The sequence below is a fragment of the Pogoniulus pusillus genome, chromosome 4, assembly GCF_015220805.1.
Source record: "Pogoniulus pusillus isolate bPogPus1 chromosome 4, bPogPus1.pri, whole genome shotgun sequence".
Lineage (NCBI taxonomy): Eukaryota > Metazoa > Chordata > Aves > Piciformes > Lybiidae > Pogoniulus > Pogoniulus pusillus.
The window spans coordinates 45,766,795-45,788,630 of NC_087267.1; the positions used below are offsets into that span (position 1 = coordinate 45,766,795).

The following is a 21,836-nucleotide window of genomic DNA, read 5'->3' on the forward strand; positions in this document are numbered from 1 at the left end:
AGGTAAGTAGTAGTAAGTGTAACTCTTCTAACAAATATATGCACTGCTCCGAGTCCAAAGCAGAATTCCTTCTTTATGGTTTCCTCTAAGTAGTAAATCAAGATATATTTTATATGTTACACCATATCCATATGAATGACTCTCTGGGAATGTGATAACTAACAGATAACTTTCCCTGTCCATAAATCCAGTAAAAAGGCTCTGAAGCATCTGAAAATTGGGGTAGTAATAAACCACAGAATTTATGGTTTTATTTTCTTCAAGTACATTGTTCTCCACTGAACATCAGAGAAACTTAGAATCGTAGAATCAGTCAGGGTTGGAAGGGACCACAGGGATCACCTAGTTCCAACCTGCCTGCCATGCCCAGGGACACCCTACCCTAGAACAGCCTGGCCAGAGTCTCAGCCAGCCTGGCCTGAAACCCCTCCAACCATGGGGCCTCAACCACCTTCCTGAGCAACTCATTCCAGCTTCTTCACAGAGACAGTGATTTGCCATTGGAATGGGCTGCCCAGGGAGGTGGTGGAGTCACCGTGCCTGGGGGTGTTCAAGAAAAGCCTGGCTGAGGCACTTAGCGCCATGGTCTGGTTGATTGGCCAGGGCTGGGTGCTAGGTTGGACTGGCTGAGCTTGGAGGTCTCTTCCAACCTGGTTAATTCTATGATTCTATGACATGTTGCCCAGGGAGGTCATGGGTGCCTGGAGATGTTCAAGGCCGGGTGGGATGAGGCCTTGAGCAATCTGGCCTAGTGGAAGGTGTCCCTGCTTGTGGCAGGGGGCTTGGAGCTAGGTGCCCTTTAAGGTCCCTCCCACCTCAAACCGTTGTATCCTCTCTGAATTTCAGAAGAATGATGTTATTAATCTTTTCATCCTTAGAACCTTATCTACCAGTGATGATGTGGAAGATCGAGAGACCGAGAAGGGACGCCTGGAGGAGGCTTATGAGAAGTGTGACCGGGACTTGGACGAGCTGATCGTGCAGCACTACACCGAGCTCACCACGGCCATCCGCACCTACCAGAGCATCACCGAGCGCATCACCAACTCGCGCAACAAGATCAAACAGGTCAGCCCCCGGCCTCGCCTCGCCTCCTGCTCGCACCCGCTCCATCTGGGCTGCCCGGGGAGGTGGGGGAGTCGCTGTCCAGAAAAAGCCTGGATGAGGCACTTAGTGCTGTGGTCTGGTTGGTTGGGCAGGGCTGGGTCACAGGTTGGGCTTGGGTCGGTACAATCTCAGGCACAGATCCAGGCTGGGTGGCGAATGGCTGAGAGCAGCCCTGAGGAAAAGGACCTGGGGGTCTGGGTAGATGGAAAGCTCAATGTGAGCCGACAGCGTGAGTGCAGCCCAGACACAACCCTGTGCTGGGTGCAGCAAGAGAAGTGTGGGCACAAGGCAAGGGAGGGGATTCTGCCCCTTGGCTCTGCTCTCCTCACACCCCATCTGGAGTACTGTGTACAGTTCTGGAGCCTCCAACACCAGAGCGACATGGAACTGCTGGAGCCAGTCCATTGGAGGGCCATGAAGATGCTCAGAGGGCTGCAGCAGCTCTGCTGTGAGGACAGGCTACAAGAGTTTGGGCTCTGAAGTCTGGAGAAGAGAAGGCTTTGAGGAGACCTTAGAGTGGCCTTTCAGTATCTGAAGGGGGCCTACAGGAGTGCTAGGGAGGGACTACTGACAAGGTCTTGTAATGACAGGACAAGGGGGAATGGATTTAAACTCACAGAGGGGAGATTGAAACTGGATGTTAGGAGGAAGTTCTTTCCAGTGAGGGTGGTGAGACACTGGCACAGGTTGCCCAGGGAGGCTGTGGCTGCTCCCTCCCTGAAGGTGTTGAAAGGCAGGTTGGATGAGGCCTTGAGCAACCTGCTCTAGGTTGAGGTGTCCCTGCCTATGGCAGGGGGTTAGAGCTGGATGATCCTTGAGGTCCCTTCCAACCTAGACCATTCTGTGATCATGGAGGTCTCTTCCAGCCTGGTTGGTTCTATGAGAGCCTGTGCTCTGGATACTGATCTGTGGAACTCCTAGAGCCATGGAATTGTTTTGGTTAAAAAACCCTGTAAGATCAAGGCTAACCATTCTCTAACTGTGCCAAGTCTGGTGCTAAGCTATGTCCCTCAGCACCAGATCTCTGGTTTTGAAACACTTTTGAAGATGGGGCTTCAACCTTCTCCCTGCAGAGCCTGTTCCAGTGTTAAGGAACTATTTCTGTGAAGAAGTTTCTGCTGATGTCTAACTTAAACCTGCTATGGTGCCACTTGAGGCTACTTCTTCTCATCCTATTGCTTGTTACAGATGAGAAGTGATGAAGCTGCACCTGGCTCCAGCCTCCTTTCAGGTAGTTGTAGAGAGGGACAAGGTCTCCCCTCAGCCTCCTTCTCTTCAGGCTGAACAGTCCCAGTCCCCTCAATTGCTCTTCTCAAAACTTGTTCTCCAGACCCCTCCTTCACCAGCTGCTTTGCCCTTTATCTGGACTGGCTGTAACTTCTGGAACACAAACCCTATGAGGAGAGGCTGAGGGAGCTGGGGGTGTTTAGCCTGGAGAAGAGGAGGCTCGGGGGTGACCTCATTTCTGTCTACAACCACCTGAAGGGAGGCTGTAGCCAGGTGGGGTTGAGCTCTGCTGCCAGGCAAGCAGCAACAGAACAAGGGGACACAGTCTCAAGTTGTGCCAGGGCAGGTCTAGGCTGGATGTTAGGAGGAAGTTGCTGTCAGAGAGAGTGATTGGCATTGGAATGGGCTGCCCAGGGAGGTGGTGGAGGCACTGTCCCTGGAGGTGTTCAGGAAAAGCCTGAATGAGACACTTAGTGCCATGGTCTGGGTGATTATATAGGGCTGGGTGCTAGGTTGGCCTGGATGATCTTGGAGGTCTTTTCCAACCTGGTTGATTCTATGATTCTCAATGTCTTTCTTGTAGCAAGAGCCCCAGAAGTGAGGCCACACCTTAAGTATTGGGTTCAACCATGCCCAGTACTGAGGGACAAGCATTTCCTTGGTCCTGCTGGTTGTGGTGGTGCTGATACAGGCCAGGGTGCTTCTGGCCTTCTTGGCATTGGGACACATTTGCTACCTTCAGTTGCTGTTGGCCAACACCCTATGTTCCTAGTGTCCAACCTAAACCTATTCTGATGCAACTTGAGGCTTTTTGCTTTTGCCCTATCGCTTGTTACTGGGGAGAAAAGACCCACCCCTACCTTGCTACAACCCCTTTTTCAGGTAGCTGTACAGAGCAAGAGGGTCTTCCAGAGCCTTCTCTTCTCCAGACACCAATGGGAAACAACCCCAGTTCCCTCAGCCACTTGTAATTCTTTCCTGTGCTCTGTCTTTATTTCTACTGTCTTAAAACCAGACTTGGCTGAGTTAGATAATGATTGGAGTAGATGATCTTAAAGGTCTTTTTCAAGCAAAACAATTATGTGATTCTATTTTGGCAGTGCAATGATCTAAACTCCCACTTAAGCCTTTTATTTCTCTCTTCTTTTTTCCAACTACTTCTCCTCAGCTGAACTAAAAAACTAATTGGCCAAATGCTATTACCCATCAGCTCTGAACTGGGCTGGATTTTTCCTGTTGCTGTGTGTCATTACTAGGAGCAGACCATCTTGTCCTAAGAATGGTCTCAGGCCGTGTCTAGCTGGCAACATGTTTTCCACAGGAGCTCTGTTGGAGAACAGAAGTAATTAAAAAGCAAACCAAGAGGTGGATGTGAAAACACAGAGCTTCACAGTGCCCCTCTGTTCATGTATTGTCTGGGCACGTTGCTATCAGGTTTTTGAAGTCTCAGGGCTGCTAAACTAACACCTTTTCATCTAATCTGTTAATGTTTTGATATGTTGGCCTGCAACCACTTCCTGAATAGTCTTGGGTGAATCATCAGCTTGCTTTTCACTCAGAGAACACAAAATTTGGTGCTATTTCCAAACTCGTTTGTGATGTGTGAATGTGCATGAACTCTGTGCCCCCGTAGCATTCTGTATTTGGAGTGCTCACACTTGAGGAGTGTGTCAGTAAATAACTCTGACACTCTTTGTTGTGGACTTGTTCCATCTGCTCTCTCTTCCTCTAGCAATAGATCAGTTCATTGCTCTCCTGTCCTATCTTTCATTTCTGGTGTAGTTTACTCTACCTAAACTTTACAAGCTAAGGACCACGTTTTTTTCCTCCCCCTTTTTTTCTTTTTCCTGGCTCTGTGGAGATCTCATCTCAAACCCTTTCACAGTGGTGCTTTAGGAGCAGAAGGCTTTTACCCTTCTAGAGCTGTGTACTGACCCTGCTGGCTTTTAAAATTCATTTAGCATTTTCAGAGAAAATGAGACCATTCTGATGCTTTCCAAGGGTAAGAGTTCATGCTAGGATTTATGTACAAAGCTCAGCACTTTGAAAGCAGAGATCAATTGCACTAAATTTGAAGTAAACTGTAGCCAGTGGCTGATTCTCACACAATGCACTGAGATTTGCAGAGGTCAAACCAAACATAAAGGGATAAGACCTTTTGGGCCCACGTAGAAGAATGACTGTAAGGGTGAAAGACCTTTTGATATTTAAGTTTTCTTATTAGTTTTGGTCAATATGTATTGAAGCAGCTTTGACCTAATCTCATGGGAGGCCCCAGATCTGGTTTGTCATCAATCTGAATTACACCTACTGACTTGCTTTTGATGTTCTCCTCTTGTAGAAGGTGGATGAAGGTGCAGGAGTTGACTTGCATTAGGAATGGTGGAAGTGATAGCCCAGATCCCTCAATGTATCTGCCTTTGGTACTCAGTTCTTGTAAGAATTCCTGATGGGAAAGGCTTGGTTTTTGAATGTAGTTTCAGAAGTGTTACCACTGTAACACTGAATTAAGAAGTAGAAACAATTGGGTCTACCAAAGGGAGATTCCTTGTTAAATACTTGCTGTTCACTCCTTCCCCTGCTCCCAGATGTAGACGTAGTTGATCTTCTTTCTTGCAAGGACAGGACTAGGAATGTCTTGTGAGATTCTTTATGGCCCCATGATCGTTTTGCTGACCTAATTTGGCTCTCTGTACCAGCAGGCTACTGATGATGATGTGCTGGGTCAGTGAAAAGTTTTCAATTGAGGTGTTGCACAGGGATTAAGTCTGAAATGAAGTCTGCATACAGTTTAGTTTGCCTCTGCTTTTCCAGCAAGTTAGGACTTTTCCTGGATCAGCTTTTCTCTTGGCTGTGTTACTCATTTCAGAAGGACATTTCAGAGTGCAGTACTCTGTACTCAGTACTGTACTGAAATCTTTGTCTCCTCTGGCTCTGGCTGGAGGCTGTTTCCTGTTACCTTGGTCTGTGTTTTGGTCCACCTGTGTTTTGCATGTGTCTCTTGAAACTGGCTTTAGGTGAGCATGGTAGGAGAATGTGCAAATGAAGTGGGATTTCTGGAGTGCTTTGAAGGCTCATTATTTAAAAGTAAATTGAAATGCCTACTTTTGAGAGTCTCTTTTCATGTGTAATTCAGTGAGAGTTCAGCCTGAGAAAAGGTTGAACCCAAAGTATCCATAACTTAGCACAAAAACAAGAGTGGTGTGAAAGCAATGTGTGAAGCTGTGCTGCTAATCGCTTCTGCATTTTAATAGGTATTATTGATTTGCATGAGGAAAGGGAGGTTACACTGACCTGTGCTAAGTGTACTGGGGGAACCTGAAAGCAGCCAGCACAGGCTCTGTGTTTGAGCAGAAAGAATCGGGGAGTGGTGGGGGTTGGTAGAAACCTCTGGGTAGCATCTAGTCCAGTCTCCCCTGCTAAAGCAGCATCAGCCACAGCAATTTGCACAGCATTGTGTCCAGGTAGATTTGGGTAGAATCATAGAATCAGCCAGGTTGAAAGAGACCTCCAAGCTCAGCCAGTCCAAGCTAGCACCCAGCCCTAAACAATCAATCAGACCATGGCACTAAGTGCCTCATCCAGGCTTTGCTTCAACACCTCCAGGGACGGTGCCTCCACCACCTCCCTGGGCAGCCCATTTCAATGTCAATCACTCTCTCTGTGAAGAACTTCCTCCTAACATCCAGCACCTAATCCAATCTCCCCTGCTAAGGAGGATCAGTCAGAGCAAGTTGCACAGTGTCATGTCCAGGTGGATTTGGGTAGTATTTAGTCCAGTTGCCCCTGTTAAGCAGGCTCAGCCAGAGCAAGTTGCACAGCATTGTGCCCAGGTGGATTTGGGTAGTCTGTCTCCCCTGTTAAGGAGGATCAGCCAGAGCAAGTTGCACAGCATCATGTCCAGGTGGATTTGGGTAGCATCTAGTCCAATCTCCCCTGTTAAGGTGGATCAGCCAGAGCAAGTTGCACAGCATCATATCCAGGTGGATTTGGGTAGCGTCTAGTCCAGTCTCCCCTGTTAAGGAGGATCAGCCAGAGCAAGTTGCACAGCATTGTGTCCAGGTGGATTTGGGCAGCATCTAGTCCAATCTCCCCTGTTAAGGTGGATCAGCCAGAGCAAGTTGCACAGCATTGTGTCCAGGTGGATTTGGGTAGCATCTAGTCCAATCTCCCCTGTTAAGGTGGATCAGCCAGAGCAAGTTGCACAGCATCATGTCCAGGTGGATTTGGGTAGCATCTAGTCCAATCTCCCCTGTTAAGGTGGATCAGCCAGAGCAAGTTGCACAGCATTGTGTCCAGGTGGATTTGGGCAGCATCTAGTCCAATCTCCCCTGTTACGGAGGATCAGCCAGAGCAAGTTGCACAGTGTCGTGTCCAGGTGGATTTGGAATTTCTCCAGAGGAGAACTTCTCTGGGCAGCCTGTTCAGTACTCCAGCACCCTCCCAGGAAATAACTTTCTTCTCACATTCAGGTGGAACCTCTTGTGCTTTTATTTCTGCCTGTCACCCCTTGTCCTGTCAAGGCACCACTGAAAAGAGTCTGGCCCTAAGAACAACAAAGATCTGTAGAGGCCTTTGCACTTTCAGAGGATGGCAGAGAATCATAGTATCAACCAAGATGGAAGACACCTCCAAGCTCATCCAGTCCAACCCAGCCCTATCCAACCAACTAGACCATGGCACTAAGTGCCTCATTCAGGCTTTTCTTGAGCACCTCCAGGGATGGTGATTCCATTACCTCCTTGGGCAGCCCATTCCAATGACATGAGAGACATACAATCATAAAATGGTTTGATTGGAAAGGACCTTAAAAGTTGTTTAGTCAAACACCCTTGCAGTGAGCAGGGATGTCTTCACCTAGAGCAGGTTGCTCAAAGCCCCAAACAACCTGCCTTGGAATGGTTCCAGGGATGGAGCATATACCACCTCTTTGGACAAACCTTAAAACAAACTGAATGGCAAACACCAAGAAGTTTATCTGTGATGTAATGGCCTTGGTAAATAGTGGAAATGCTCAGCTGAACTGTATCTTAACTATTTATTCTGATGAAACTCTCTCTTAACAAAGAAAATAGCTATTACTTGAAGCATTAGGAAAATGCACTTAAGTAGTTGTGTTTCAAGACACAAATGCCAAACTTGAAGAAAGGAGGAGATGTGCCAAAAGATGTAATGGGCAGATGGAAAATGTTTACAGTGGAAAAATTACTAGTGGCTTATTTGCTTTCACTGAAAATTGGATTCTTGCTGTATGCCAAAATGCTGACTTGATTTTTTTTTTTTGTTTGATAATGTGCAAATAAGTTTTTGGTCATGGTTGATGGGATCCTGATGGGTTCAGTCTATGATACTGCAGTTAAATTTTCAATAGTGGGTCAAAACTTGTACTAAAGAAACCCATTTTAGCTGTGAAAACAGTTCTGGTTTGTAAGTATTGTGTGTTTCCTTTCAGACAGAGGAATAAACAGATGAAGTTGGAAGGGACCTTAAAGATCATCTGGTTGCAGGTTCCCTGCCATTAGCAGGGACACCCCAAGCTGGACCAGGTTGCTCAAAGCCTCATCTAGCTTGGTCTTAAACATCTCTGAGGATGAGGTCATTTTTTCCCTCTACTCAACAATGGTCAGGCCACACCTGGAGTACTGTGTCCAGTTCTGGCCTCCTCAATTCAAGAGTGATGTTAAGATACAGGAACATGTCCAAAGAAGGGCAGCAAGGCTGGGGAGGGGCCTGGAGCACAGCCTTGTGAGGAAAGGCTGAGGGAGCTGGAGGTGTGCAGCCTGCAGCAGAGGAGGCTCAGGGCTGACCTCATTGCTCTCTACAACTGCTGGAAGGGAGGCTGTAGCCAGGTGGGGTTGGTCTCTTCTGCCAGGCAAGCAGCAGCAGAAGAAGGCGACACAGTCTCAAGTTGTGGCAGGGGAGGTCTGGGCTGGATGTTAGGAGGAAGTTGTTGTCAGAGAGAGTGATTGGCATTGGAATGGGCTGCCCAGGGAGGTGGTGGAGTCACTGTCCCTGGACTTGTTGAGGCAAAGCCTGACTGAGGCACTTAGTGCCATGGTCTGGTTGCTTGGCCAGGGCTGGGTGCTAGATTGAACTGGCTGAGCTTGGAGGTCTCTTGCAGCCTGCTTGATTCTGTGATTGTATGAACTTCCTTGGGCAACCTGTTCCAATGTCTCACCACCCTCATAGTGAAGAACTTCTTCCTAATGTCCAATCTAAATCTATTTTTGGGAACACAGACTTGGTTACAGTCTTGTGATCATTTCAGAGTTCCTAATAAAGGGAATGTGGGAAAGAGCTGATTGGTGCTAGAGGAGCCAGTTTCAGGGACAGATGCATTGATCTTTTGACATGTTACTTGTAGGTGAAAGAGAATCTGTTGTCGTGCAAGATGCTGCTGCACTGCAAGCGGGATGAGCTGCGCAAGCTGTGGATTGAAGGCATTGAGCACAAGCATGTGCTGAACTTGCTGGATGAGATAGAGAACATCAAGCAAGTGCCTCAGAAGCTGGAGCAGTGCATGGCCAGCAAGCACTACCTCAATGCGACAGACATGCTGGTAAGATGTGCTGCTTTGTGCTGGGACAGTTTCCACCTGGAACGCGTTGGTCACCTCTCTGATAAGCTACAGGCAGACATCAGATCTCTCTTCTGTTACTGGCTTTTTTCTCCTGTTCAGCATTGTCTTCTGTTAGGTGTTCTCCTGTAGTGAGATTTCCATTTGGGTTTGCTCTGAACATTCCTGGCATGAATCTTAGAATCAGCCAGGTTGGAAGAGACCTCCAAGATCATCCAGTCCAACCTATCCCCCAGCCCTGTGCTATAGTAGGGTGATCTTCTCCCATCCTGCTGAGTTAGTCTTTCAGGACTGTCTTTACTGTTTGTGTCCTCATCCTGATGATGACTGTAACCATCTGCTTCTTTACCCATATGATTTCCTTCTCTTTTTTTGTCATCTGGTGCTTTAATTTCCCAGACACCTGCTTGCATCATCTCCTTTCTGTCAATCAGTTATTTCAAACCTTTTTGTTATGGAAGACACCATCCTGTTTGTCTCCTCTCTCATCTCCCAGAATGCACTCACGACTTTGGTCAAAACTCAGAGAGGAAATTGTTTTTCATACTTTAGGTGTTTTTATGTCTCATTGTCTTCCTCTAGGTCTTTCAGTGGGACACCAGAGTGGTGAGAGCCTGAAATGGGTTGTCTAGGGAAGCAGTTGAGACCCTGTCCCTGGAGATGTTTAAGGCCAGGCTGGAAGAGGCTGTGGCCAGGCTGACCTAGGGTAGGGTGTCCCTACCCATGGCAGGGGGGTTGGAACTAGATGATCCTTGTGGTCCCTTCCAACCCTGACTGGTTCTATGACTCTATATCCTTTCTACTTAGTTTCAGCTCGTTTTTCATCTCTCTTTCTCCATCTGTTCAAGTGTGTTTCCTCTTTAGTTCCATCTCTTTTAGAAGTGTACCTTTCAATTCCGTTCTGGTGCTGAAGGTAAGTTTCTCAGGCCTCTCTAATGGTCTTATTTCTCTTGTTTCTAAGCTTGAAAAGCACACCTCCTCACTGGCTCCACTCCTCTCTTTCTTGGAATGATCTTCTACCAGTAATTAAAATCTCCACAAGGGAAGTGATCCTTCCCCTCTATTCTGTCTGGACATGTGGAGTGCTGAGCCCAGTTCTGGGCTCTCCAGTACAAGAGGCAGTTACTTAGTGGATTGAATCCAGCAAAGGATCAGAAATAAGCTTAAAGAACAGAGCTATCTGATGGGAAGAGAGAGAGCTGTGACTGCATGGCTTGGAGAAGAGAAACTGCAGGGAGAGCTTGTTCATGGCTATGAATATTTGATGTGAGGGTGCAACAGATTTTTTTTTGCAGTTGTGACCAGTGTCAGGAAAAAAAGGCAATGGGCACAGACTGGAATGTTGGGAATGTAAGGAAACACTTCACTGTAAGGATGGTGGAACAATGGACCAGGTTGCCTAGAGAGATTGTGGAGTTTCCAGCTGTGGAAAATTTTCAAACCCAGACAGAATGGGATTGGCAGGTGGCTCCAGATGACCACAGTTGACTCGAGGGCTGCATCAGATGTTCTATAGTGGTCGTTTTCAGCCTTATGAGGGATGTGATTCAAAGGGAAAGGCTTTTTCCCATGCTTGGGGCAGAATAGCTGGGAATCTGCCTGGTGGAGAAAGACCTTGGAGTGTTGGTTGACAACTAGGTGGCTAAGGAGGCCTACAGCATTCTGACTTGGGTCAGCAGTAGCCTGGCCAGCAGGGCTAGAGAAGGGACTGTCCTCTTGTACTGTGTGCTGGTGAGGCTGCACCTGGAATGCTGAGTGCAGTTTTGGGCCTCTCATGGCAAGAACATCATTGAGGTGCTGGAGTGTGTCCAGCAAAGGGCAATGAAGCTGTTGAAGGGTCTGTAGCACAAGTCTTGTAAGGAGCAGCTGAGGGACCTGGGGTTGAGTTGGAGAAAAGGAGGATGAATGGAGATCACATTGCTCTCTACAACTTGAGAGAAGGTTGGAGTGAGGGTGGGGGTTGGTCTCTTCTTCCAAGTAGTAAATGATAAGATGAGAGAAAACAAATTCAAGTTGTGATAAGGAAGGTTTAAGCTGGACATTAGGAAGACTTTTTTCCCTTGAAAGAATTGTCAAGCCCTGGAACAGGCTGCTCGGGCAAGTGGTTTGTTCACCATCTCTGAAGGGATTGAAAAGCTGTGTAGATGTGGTGCTGAGGGACATGGTTTAGTGGTGACTTTTTGGTGCTGGGGTTTTTTGGTATTTCAAAGAATCATAGAATCAAGCAGGTTGGAAGAGACCTCCAAGATCATCCAGTCCAACCTAGCACCCAGCCCTAGCCAGTCAACCAGACCATGGCACTAAGTGCCTCATCCAGGCTTTGCTCCAACACCTCCAAGGACAGTGACTCCACCTCCCTGGGCAGCCCATTCCAATGTCAATCACTCTCTCTGCCAACAACTTCCTCCTAACATCCAGCCTAGACCTCCCCCAGCACAACTTGAGACTGTGTCCCCTTGTTCTGTTGCTGGTTGCCTGGCAGAAGAGCCCAACCCCACCTGGCTACAGCCTCCTTTCAGGTAGTTGTACCCAACAATGAGGTCACCCCTGAGCCTCCTCTTCTCCAGGCTAAACAACCATGCTGGCTTCTATTCTTTGGCTTTTTCTTTCTCTCTCACACTTGAGTATCTTTTTTTCTGAGAAATCAAATGATAATAGTATAAAAAAGAGCTGTTAAGGGTGGGGTTTTTTTATATCAAGGAATGCAGAGAAACCTCAAGTGAAAATTGAACCCAGTATTTCAGCCCTTCATTGACACTTGCAGTTCTCATTTGAAGACAAGTCTACCTGTAATAAAGAAATAAAAACCTGCCTGCTTTTTCATAGAGAAAAATCGCTGCAGGCTCTTTGGCTTTTGCCATCTTCTGTTATCACTGCCACTGGAAGGCTCTGATGTGGAAATCACTCACTGGCTGCGGGATAATTTCTTTCTCCTTTTATAGGTTATGAATATTATGTAAAATAATCACTAAGTGCTCGGGATCCAGAGTCTATAGATCTCTCTCTGTCCTTTTCTTTCATTCCTCAAGGTAAACAGCTGCTCGTGGCTTACAAAAAGGCCAAAATGATCTGACAAGGAGCTCGCATCCCTCAGATTGAAACTGGAGCACTGATTAATATTGTTGCCTGGAGCCTTGTGATAGGTACAGTCGAAATTAGCCCTTCGCAGTCGTCACGTTAGGTTGATGCAAGCACTCTAATGGCATCATTTCTGGTTGCTGCATCACACTCCTGCAGCCTGCTCTTTGTATTCTGCTCACATTAATTGAAGTAATTTTGCCACTGAAGCGTGTTTCAAACCTCTGCATTTAAATTGAAATTTTAATTCCCTTATTGTTTGGAAAAGACAGCGGAAGATGGCTTGTTACAGGTTTCATTATCACTCAAAACTCTCCAGCTGCTGGTTCTAATGTGCAATGACTGAGTAATGCTGGGAAGAATTGTTAATAAAAGAATGGCAGCTTCTCCCTGTAGTACCAATACAATGCAGAGGTAGTTTGTGACAGCTTACATTTGTAAGAAGGAACAAATTTGAAGTGGCAGGTGTTTTTGTTTCTGGGTTTGCATCTGTCTGGAGGAGCACAAATGAGCGCCAAATGCCCTGTATGCATAGAATCATAGGGTCAGCTAGGTTGGAAGAGACCTCCAAGATCATCCAGTCCAATCTAGCACCCAACCCTGTCCAGTCAACTAGACCATGGCACTAAGTGTCTCACCAGGCTTTGCTTGAACAAGTCCAAGGACGGCGACTCCATCACCTCCCTGGGCAGCCCATTCCAATGCCAATCACTCTCTCTGCCAACAACTTCCTCCTAACATCCAGCCTAGACCTGCCCTGGCACAACTTGAGACTGTGTCCCCTTGTTCTGCTGCTGCTTGCATGGCAGAAGAGACCAACCCCACCTGGCTGCAGCCTCCCTTCAGGGAGTTGTGGACAACAATGAGCTCTGCCCTGAGCCTCCTCTTCTGCAGGCTGCACACCCCCAGCTCCCTCAGCATCTCTTCACAGGACTGTGCTCCAGGCATCTCATCAGCTTCGTTGCCCTTCTCTGGACACCTTCCAGTGTCATATTTGGTGTTCATATTTATGTTGATATTTGTGTTCATATTTGGTGTTGCTCCAGCATCCTGATAATACCCACTCTGGGGAGCAGAGCTCATAGGATTGGGTTTGTTGTTTACTGAATTCCAGCATGGCAGCCATCAGGAGGGGACCTCTGGAGATGATCTGGTCAAACATCCCTGATAATGCAGCATCACTCAGGTTGTCCAGAACCACAGTGTCTAGGCAGGTTTAAAATTTCTCCAGAGGAGACTCCACAAGCTCTCTGAGCAGCCTGCTCCAGTGCTCTGGCACCCTCACAGGAAAGAAGTTTCTCCTTATATTCAAAGGGAATGTAATTCTGCTCAGTAACTGCCCCTTAATACAGGTTATGTTAGAAGAACCTAGTTCCAACCTGCTTGCAACTGTTAAACTTTGGAGAAACGAGGAGGGTCTGCAACATAGAATCACAGAATCAACCAGGTTGGAAGAGACCTCCAAGATCATCCAGTCCAACCTAGCACCCAGCCCTAGCCAGTCAACTAGACCAGATACAGAACAGATAGAACCTGTGTTTGAGATTGGATTTCTGTATATGCTTTTTAAAGAATGAGTTAATTTCTCTATGAAGAATCTTTTTTTTTCCCCACACACTTCTTTGGTAAAAGTAATGTTCACTTTTATAGAATCATAGACTTGTCAGGGTTGGAAGGGATCTCAAGGATCAGGTTGCTCAGAGCCACATCCAGCCTGGCCTTAAAGGTCTCCAGGGATGGGCTTCCTCCACCTCCCTGGGCAATGTGTTCCAGTGTCTCATAACCCTCATGGCAAAGAACTTCTTCCTAATATCCAACCTGAATCTATACACTGCTGGTTTGCTCCATTCCCTGCAGTCCTATCACTGCCTGACATCCTCAAAAGTCCCTCACCAGCCTTCCTCTAGGGCCCCATATGTGGCATTTCAGTGCTTGTGCACCTAAAACAAAGGGGCTGAGGGAAGACTTTTCAGTCTCTGCAACCACCTACTAAGAGGTTGCACCAGAGTGGGTGCTGGTTTCTTCCCAATTAACAATTGACTGAAAAGGAGCAAATGGCCTCAAGTTGTGCCAGGGCAGGTTTAGGTTGACTATTAGAAAAGATTTCTGCAAGAGGTATGTCATAGAATCAACCAGATTGGAAGAGACCTCGAAGATCATCCAGTCCAACCTGTCCCCCAGCCCTATCCAGTCAACTAGACCATGGCACCAAGTGCCTCATCCAGTCTTCTCTTGAGGGGTTGCCCAGGGGATTAAAAAAACATATAGATGTGATGCTGAGGGATATGGCTTAGTGGTGGACTTGGTAATGCTGGGTTGATGGTTGGACTGGATGTCTTCAAGGTATTTCCCAATCTGAATGATGCTAAGATCAGGTGCTCAGAAGAAAACTCTGATGTAGAAGGAGATTCTTAAGTAAAGGCAATGGGAGGTCTCCAAAAGGAAGAGCAGCAGAGCAGGTAACAGTCAGGTTGGAGCTCAGGGTACACTTTGCATTTGGCCTGGCAGTGTGAACTTGGTGGATGGAAGGCAGGAATCAAAATCCCTCTAAAACTGATACTCACAGATGGCATCAGGTTGGAAGTAACTGTCAAAGCTCAACTTGTGTAGCTTGCCTTACATGTGTTACACAACAATATCACCAAGCCAGAACCTGAAGCAGAGGGGACACAGCAGGGTGGACAGCAGTGAGCAAGGAAAGAATATTTCTTGCTTGGAGGAAGCAGTTCCATGTGTGGTTTCCACCAGCTTTGGGCTAGTTATTGAGGGTCAGTACACTCTGCCTAGCAGTGCCTTAATTAACAGTGTAGAGGTCTGTGGTGTTGATCTGATTGTTCTGCCTCTGCTGTTGACCCAGGAGTTACCCATGGGGAGAAATTAGTCTTTCCCATTTGTTTAAATAATCTAGGAGATGAAATGCTACAAACAGCTGAAGGAGGAAATGTTGTTGAATCAAGTGATTAAAAGTCATATCATAATATGGTGAAATGAAAATTGCTTAGGCTCCTTTCTTTGTGTTTCCAGGTTTTTATCTATCTAACTTTGCAGTCCCAGTGAACTAATCCCACTTTGTCCAAGTTTATGGAGTTCTTAAGAACATCTTATGGTCTAGTTGATTGTTTAGGGCTGGACTGGATGATCTTGGAGGTCTCTTCCAACCTGGTTGATTCTATGATCTTTGAATTCCAGTAGCCCATGAAACTCTGTTTAACCCCAACAACTCAGCCCCACAGAGCCACTCAATCCCTCTCTCTTAATGAGGTAGAGGAGTGGCAGTGTAAATATGAGAACTCACGCGTTGCAGTGAATAAAATCACATAAGCAACCAAGTTGGAAGAGACCTCCAAGATCATTCAGTCCAAACTATCCATCCAGACCAACCAAGATCATCCAGTCCAGCCCTGTCCAGTCAACTAAACCATGGCACTAAAGCTGGTGAGGGGCCTGGAACACAGCCGTATGAGGAGAGGCTGAGGGAGCTGGGGGTGTGCAGCCTGCAGCAGAGGAGGCTCAGGGCAGAGCTCATTGCTGTCTGCAACTCCCTGAAGGGAGGCTGTAGCCAGGTGGGGTTGGTTTCTTCTCCAGGCAACCACCAGCAGAAGAAGGGGACACAGTCTGGAGTTGTGTTGGGGGAGGCCTAGGCTGGATGTTAGGAGGAAGTTGTTGTCAGAGAGAGTGATTGGCATTGGAATGGGCTGCCCAGGAAGGTGGTGGAGTCTCTGTCCCTGGAGGTGTTCAGGAAAAGCCTGGCTGAGGCACTTAGTGCCATGATCTGGTTGACTGGCTAGGGCTGGCTGCTAGGTTGGACTGGATGAGCTTGGAGGTCTCTTCTAACCTGCTTGACTCTATGATTCTAACACAGTCCAAACCAGTAGAACTTACTCTGCCCTTGATGTCTTCTTGGAGGAGTAGAGAACTCATCTTCTGGTGTGGGAATGAAATTACAGAAATACATCCATAGGTCAGGAGTGGGAATAAATTCTGCTTCCAGTGGAATTTTCTTTTTTTTAGGAGTGCAGCAAGAGGGAAGAATGGAGAGGAGGAATTATGGACCCCTCTGAAAAGTCTTAAGCTAGGAACTCCTGTGTATGTGTTTTAGTCATGGGCACATTACTCTATTTTAACCTACATGTCCTTGTTCTAATAAATACCAAGTTAATTCTCAAGATATCAGTCAGGAAATACTCCTGCTTTTCTTTCTTCTTAAATACTTAGGACTTCAGTTTCCTTATGTCATGGAAAGAATAATGTCTCCTGCTCTGCTTTCTAAGAGAATGCTTTGCTTTGCTCAGAGCTGACCACTTCCTTATAGCAAATTTTTTCTTCCAGCCAGTTCTCTCAATTTCTACAGTAGAAACTCTAAATGCTGATCTAGTTAATGAACTGTTCTTGGTGTGGCATCCATCTGCACAGGAGAGGAGACTGGCTTACACGTAAATTAGGTCATTTTCAATCGTGCTGATGCAGCATGGTTACAGCATAATGAATTTCCCACCAGCATCCTTACGATGCATTTAATGTGCTTTTGCTCAGGTCTGTGGACTGTAAGTTTCATGGGGAGTGGCTGAGGGAATGAGTGTTGTTTAGCCTGGGAAAAGAGAGGCTGAAGGTGCTGGAGAAACGCTCCTTTGGGCTGCACCCAAAGAGTGGCTGTCAGTGGGTCCATGTCCAAGTGGAGGCCAGTGACAAGTGTAGTCCCTCAGGGATCAGTCCTGGGACCAGTCTTGTTCAGCATCTTTGTGGGTGCCATGGACAGAGGCACTGAGTGCAGCCTCAGCAAGTTTGCTTATGACACCAAGCTGTGTGGTGCAGCTGACAGGCTGGAGGGCAGGGATGCCCTCCAGTGGGACCTGGACAAGCTGCAGAGGTGGGCACAAGACAACCTCAGGGGGTTCAACAAGACCGAGGGCAGGGTCCTGCAACTGGGTCGGTGCAATCCTGAGTACAAATCCAGGCTGGGCAGTGAGTGGCTGAAGAGCAGCCCTGAGGAGAGAGACTTGGAGATGCTGCTGGATGAGAAGCTCAGCAGGAGCCAGCAGTGTGCACTTGCAGAGAGCCAGCCAGAGCCTGGGCTGCAGCAGGAGAAGTGTGGCCAACAGAGCAAGGCAGGTGATTCTCTCCCTCTATTCCACTCTGGTGAGACCCCATCTGGAGTACTGCATCCAGTTCTGGAGTCCCCATTACAAGAGGGATGTGGAGATGCTGGAATGTGTCCAGAGAAGGGCCACTGGGTTGATCAGAGAGCAGTCTGTCCTGCTATGAGGACAGACTGAAAGTGTTGGGGCTCTTGAGTCTGCAGAAGAGGAGGCTCCCAGGGGACCTTCTTGTGGCCCTCCAGGATCTGCAGGGGGCCTGCAAAAACGCTGGGAAAGGAATTTTTAGGCAATCAGAGAGTGCCAGGACTGGGGGGAATGGAGTGAAGCTGGAGGTGGGGAGTTTGAGAGTGGTTGTGAGGAGGAAGTTGTTCAGCATGAGAGTGGTGAGAGCCTGGAACGGGATGCCCAAGGAGGTGGTTGAGGCCCCATGGCTGGAGTTGTTTCAGGCCAGGCTGGCTGAGGCTCTGGCCAGGCTGATCTTGGGTAGGGTGTCCCTGGGCATGGCAGTAGGGTTGGAACTGGATGATCCTTGTGGTCCCTTCCAACCCTGACTGTTTCTATGATTCTGTATACACTTGTGCATATTTGACCTCTTCTTGCTCCTTCCATAGTGAACATGTCTTAGTGTTTAACAGTGTCCCTTGCCTTTCTGAGCACTTCATGTTAATTCTCCAGAGAGGCATTTGGAGTGATTGATGTCTTCCTAGAAAACACTGGATGTTTGTAGCCCTGGTATGGCTTAGACTTTTAATTTTTGTTAGTTGAAAGTAGTTGCTACCTGTGTCTTTTGTGGCCAGCAGGACAAGGGAGGTTATTCTGCCCCTGTGCTCAGCACTGCTCAGGTCACACCTGGAGTGCTGTGTCCAGTTCTGGGCTCCTCCATTGCAGAGAGATGTTGAGGTGCTGAAAGGTGTCCACAGAAGGGCAAGGAAGCTGATGAGGGGCCTGGAGCACAGCCCTGTGAGGAGAGGCTAAGGGAGCTGGGGGTGTGCAGCCTGCAGAAGAGGAGGCTCAGGGCAGAGCTCATTGCTGCCTGCAGCTGCCTGCAGGGAGGCTGTAGCCAGGTGGGGTTGGGCTCTGCTGCCATGCAAGCAGCAAAAGAAGAAGGGGACACAGTCTGGAGTTGTGCCAGGGGAGGTCTAGGCTGGATGTTAGGAGGAAGTTGTTGGGAGAGAGAGTGATTGGCATTGGAATGGGCTGCCCAGGGAGGTGGTGGAGTCTCTGTGGCTGGAGGTGTTGAAGCCAAGCCTGGCTGAGGCACTTAGTGCCATGGTCTGGTTGATTGTGATAGGTTGGACTGGATGATCTTGGACAGTTCTTCCACAGAATCAACGAGTTCATAGATTAAACCAGGTTGGAAGAGACCTCCAAGCTCATCCAGTCCAAACTATCACCCAGCCTTGTCCAATCAACTAGACCATGGCACTAAGTGCCTTCCAACCTGTTGGATTCTGTGATGAAGAGCAGGCTTCACAGAACTGGGTAATCCCAGGATAGGTGGAGTCAGAAAGGAGCTCTGGAGACCATCTAGTCCAAACTCCTGCTAAAGTAGGTTCACTTACAACAGATTGCCCAGAATCACTGTGTACAGATGGGTTTGGAATCTCTCCAGAGGAGATTGCACAACCTCTCTGGACAGCCTGCTCCGGGGCTCTGTCACCCTCACAGGCTCACAGGATGTTAGGGGTTGGAAGGGACCCAAGGAGATTGAGTCCAACCCTCCTGCCAGAGCAGGGCCACACAATGTAGCACAGATCACAGAGGAACACATCCAGACAGGCCTTGAAAGGCTCCAGAGAAGAAGACTCCACAACCTCTCTGGGGAGCCTGTGCCAGTGCTCTGGGACCCTTACGGTAAAGAAGTTCCCCCTTGTGTTGAGGCAGAACCTCCTGTGCTGCAACTTACACCCATTGCTGCTTGTCCTATCCCAGGGGGTAGTGAGCAGAGCCTGTCCCCCCAGCTCCTGCCTGCCCTCAGATACTTAGAGACATTTATTAAATCCCCTCTAAATCTTCTCTTGTCCAGACTAAAAAACCCCAGGTCCCTCAGCCTCTCCTCATCAGGCAGTGCCCTCCTGTCTCCTAATCATCCCTGTAGCCCTCCACTGGACCCTCTCATGTCCTCTCTGCTGGGCCCTCACAGGAAGGTTTTTCCTCATGCTAAGGTGGAATCTCCTGGATTCCAGTTTGTGTATGTGTCCCCTTGTCCTCTCACTGGTCATCACTGCAAAGAGTCTGGCCCCATGGCCCTGTTGTCTTTTCACTTGTCCTTTAACTCTTGCTGAGCTCAGAGAAATTCCCCCCTCAGTCTGCTCTTGTCCAGGCTAAACATCTCCAGGTCTCCCATCCTCCCTGGGAGACTTTTTACTTTGTAAGCAGTCTGGAATAATGAAATCAGAATTGCAGCGTAGTTCTGGGGATGCCTTTTATTTACTGCCTGCCTTTCAAGTGGAACAATGAAAATCAATAAAAACAGCCTTTCATTTAGTTTCTGCCTTTGTTATTACAGAGCTGGGATTCAGGTGCTGCTGAGGAACAGTTTTATATCGTGGAATTAATGGCATAAGTGAAAACAAGAGACTTTGTGTTGCTTTGGGATTCTGCAGGAATGCTTTTATTACAGAATTTAAATGTTGGCCTTCCTTGAAAGTTTCTTTCTTCCAAATTACAGCAGTAGTAATATTTTCCCAGTACTTTTTTTTTTTGCCTTGGAGTCTCTCCCCAGCCCACATTGTGTCTTGTCATCGTTGACCTTATTGATTAAGAAGCAGCTTTTTAGAAGAGGAAATTGAGAAGCTGACATCTCCAGGGTTGTATCTCATTTCAGAGTACCCACTGAGGTGTGGAAGTGTTTATGCTTAAAGGAACTGGCTTGTATTAGGTTTTCATGATTGGCAAGCCTCCTGATGTCTGTTAGCTGTGTGGTTGAGGTGTGGGAGAGGAGGGAAGCAGCCTTGTTTGTGTTAAGTTGATGGATGTATAGAATGCATTCCAGTGATTTACACATCAGCATGGCAATCATGAGCTTTCTTCTGTCTTTCTTTTCCATTTTAAATACTCAACCTTTGCTCAGATGTTAGCATTTTCTAGTGTTAGTTGTCTGCCTTCAAGGAGCCTAGTAAAGCTTAAATTATTTTTCATTGGTACCTAGTGACAGGACAAGGAGCAGCTGGCACAAACTGGAACCCAGAAGGTTCCATTTAAACAAAAAGGGAAACTTTCTTGTGAGGGTGACAGAGCTGCCCAGAGAGGCTGTGGAGTCTCCTGCTCTGGAAAGATTCCAAGCCTGCATGTGATGCTGTGCAACCTGCTCTGGGTGAGACTACTTTAGGGGATTGAAGTGGATGATTTCCAAAGACCCCTTCCAATCCCTACCATGCTAAGCTTCTATGATAAATCATAGTAGAGTACCTTTAAGTTCCTTATGAGAAGCACCAGTGCCACATATCGTTAGTACATGAGAATCATAGAATCAACCAGGATGGAAGAGACCTCCAAGCTTAGCCAGTCCAACCTAGCACCCAGCCCTAAACAATCAACCAGACCATGGCACTAAGTGCCCCAGCCTGGCTTTGCTTCAACACCTCCAGGGACAGCAACTCCACCACCTCCCTGGGCAGCCCATTCCAATGCCAATCACTCTGCCAACAACTTCCTCCTAACATTCAGCCTAGACCTCCCCTGCCACAACTCCAGACTGTGTTCCCATCTTCTGTTGGTGGTTGCCTGGAGAAGAAACCAACCCCACCTGGCTACAACATCCCTTTAGGCAGTTGTAGACAGCAATGAGCTCTGCCCTGAGCCTCCTCTTCTGCAGGCTGCACCCCCCCAGCTCCCTCAGCCTCTCCTCACAGGGCTGTGTTCCAGGCCCCTCACCAGCTTCATTGCCCTTCTCTGGACACCTTCCAGCACCTCAACATCTCTCTGCAATGGAGGAGCCCAGAACTGGACACAGCACTCAAGGTGTGTTCTGAGCAGTGCTGAGTACAGGGGCAGAATAACCTCCCTTGTCCTACTGGCCACACTGCTCCTGAGCCAGCCCAGGATGCCATTGGCTCTGCTGCCCACCTGGGCACACTGCTGGCTCATATTCAGCTACTATATACCAGTACTCCCAGGTCCCTTTCTGCCTGGCTGCTCTCAGCACTCTGTCCCCAGCCTGTAGTGCTGCTTGGGGTTGTTGTGGCCAAAGTGTAGAACCCTGCACTCAGCCTTGTTAAATCTCATCCCATCCATTATTTACCGCTTTTCTGCATCTTTATTTTCTTTTTTCTCCTCTAAATTTTATTTAATCTTAAAGGTCTTTTCCAACCTTAATGATGCTGTGGTTCTGTTTGCAGAGTTTTAATCTGTTTTTGAATAAACTTACTAGACTGGGTTTAAAAACATGACTAGGTGAAGCATTTCTTTCCCTTTGAAACATCTTCCATTTTTCCTCTCACTGCACTTATCAATAACTTTATCTCCTCCTTTTTATCCTGTAATTTCTATTATCTGAGGCAGTCTGGTGCATTAAAATGTTAGTGCCTGTTACTGCTTCATTTGCATTGACACATGCTTGACCCCAGCCCCTCCGCTCTTAGTTAATGCACCAACAAGCATTGATATCTCTCTGGGGTATTATCCCAGGGCTGTTAGCTCTACTAATAACAACCATTCATTAAGCTGATGAAAGTTTATTAAATAAGAAAACATGCTGTAATGAAGGTGGAGTAGAGGTGTCAGGCATCTTTTGATGGTGCAAATGAGCC

At 47.6% G+C, this 21,836-nt stretch overlaps 1 protein-coding gene across 7 annotated transcripts in view; it reads left to right on the forward strand.

Annotated features, from left to right (window-relative positions):
• Window positions 1-21,836, forward strand: part of EXOC4 (exocyst complex component 4) — a 500,658-nt gene that overhangs the window by 28,913 nt on the left and 449,909 nt on the right. For all 7 annotated transcript variants that reach the window (XM_064142739.1, XM_064142740.1, XM_064142743.1 and 4 more), the window contains exons 2-3: window positions 879-1,068; window positions 8,699-8,893. In XM_064142739.1, coding sequence (XP_063998809.1) covers window positions 879-1,068; window positions 8,699-8,893 — 385 coding nt within the window. The remainder of the gene's footprint in view (window positions 1-878; window positions 1,069-8,698; window positions 8,894-21,836) is intronic.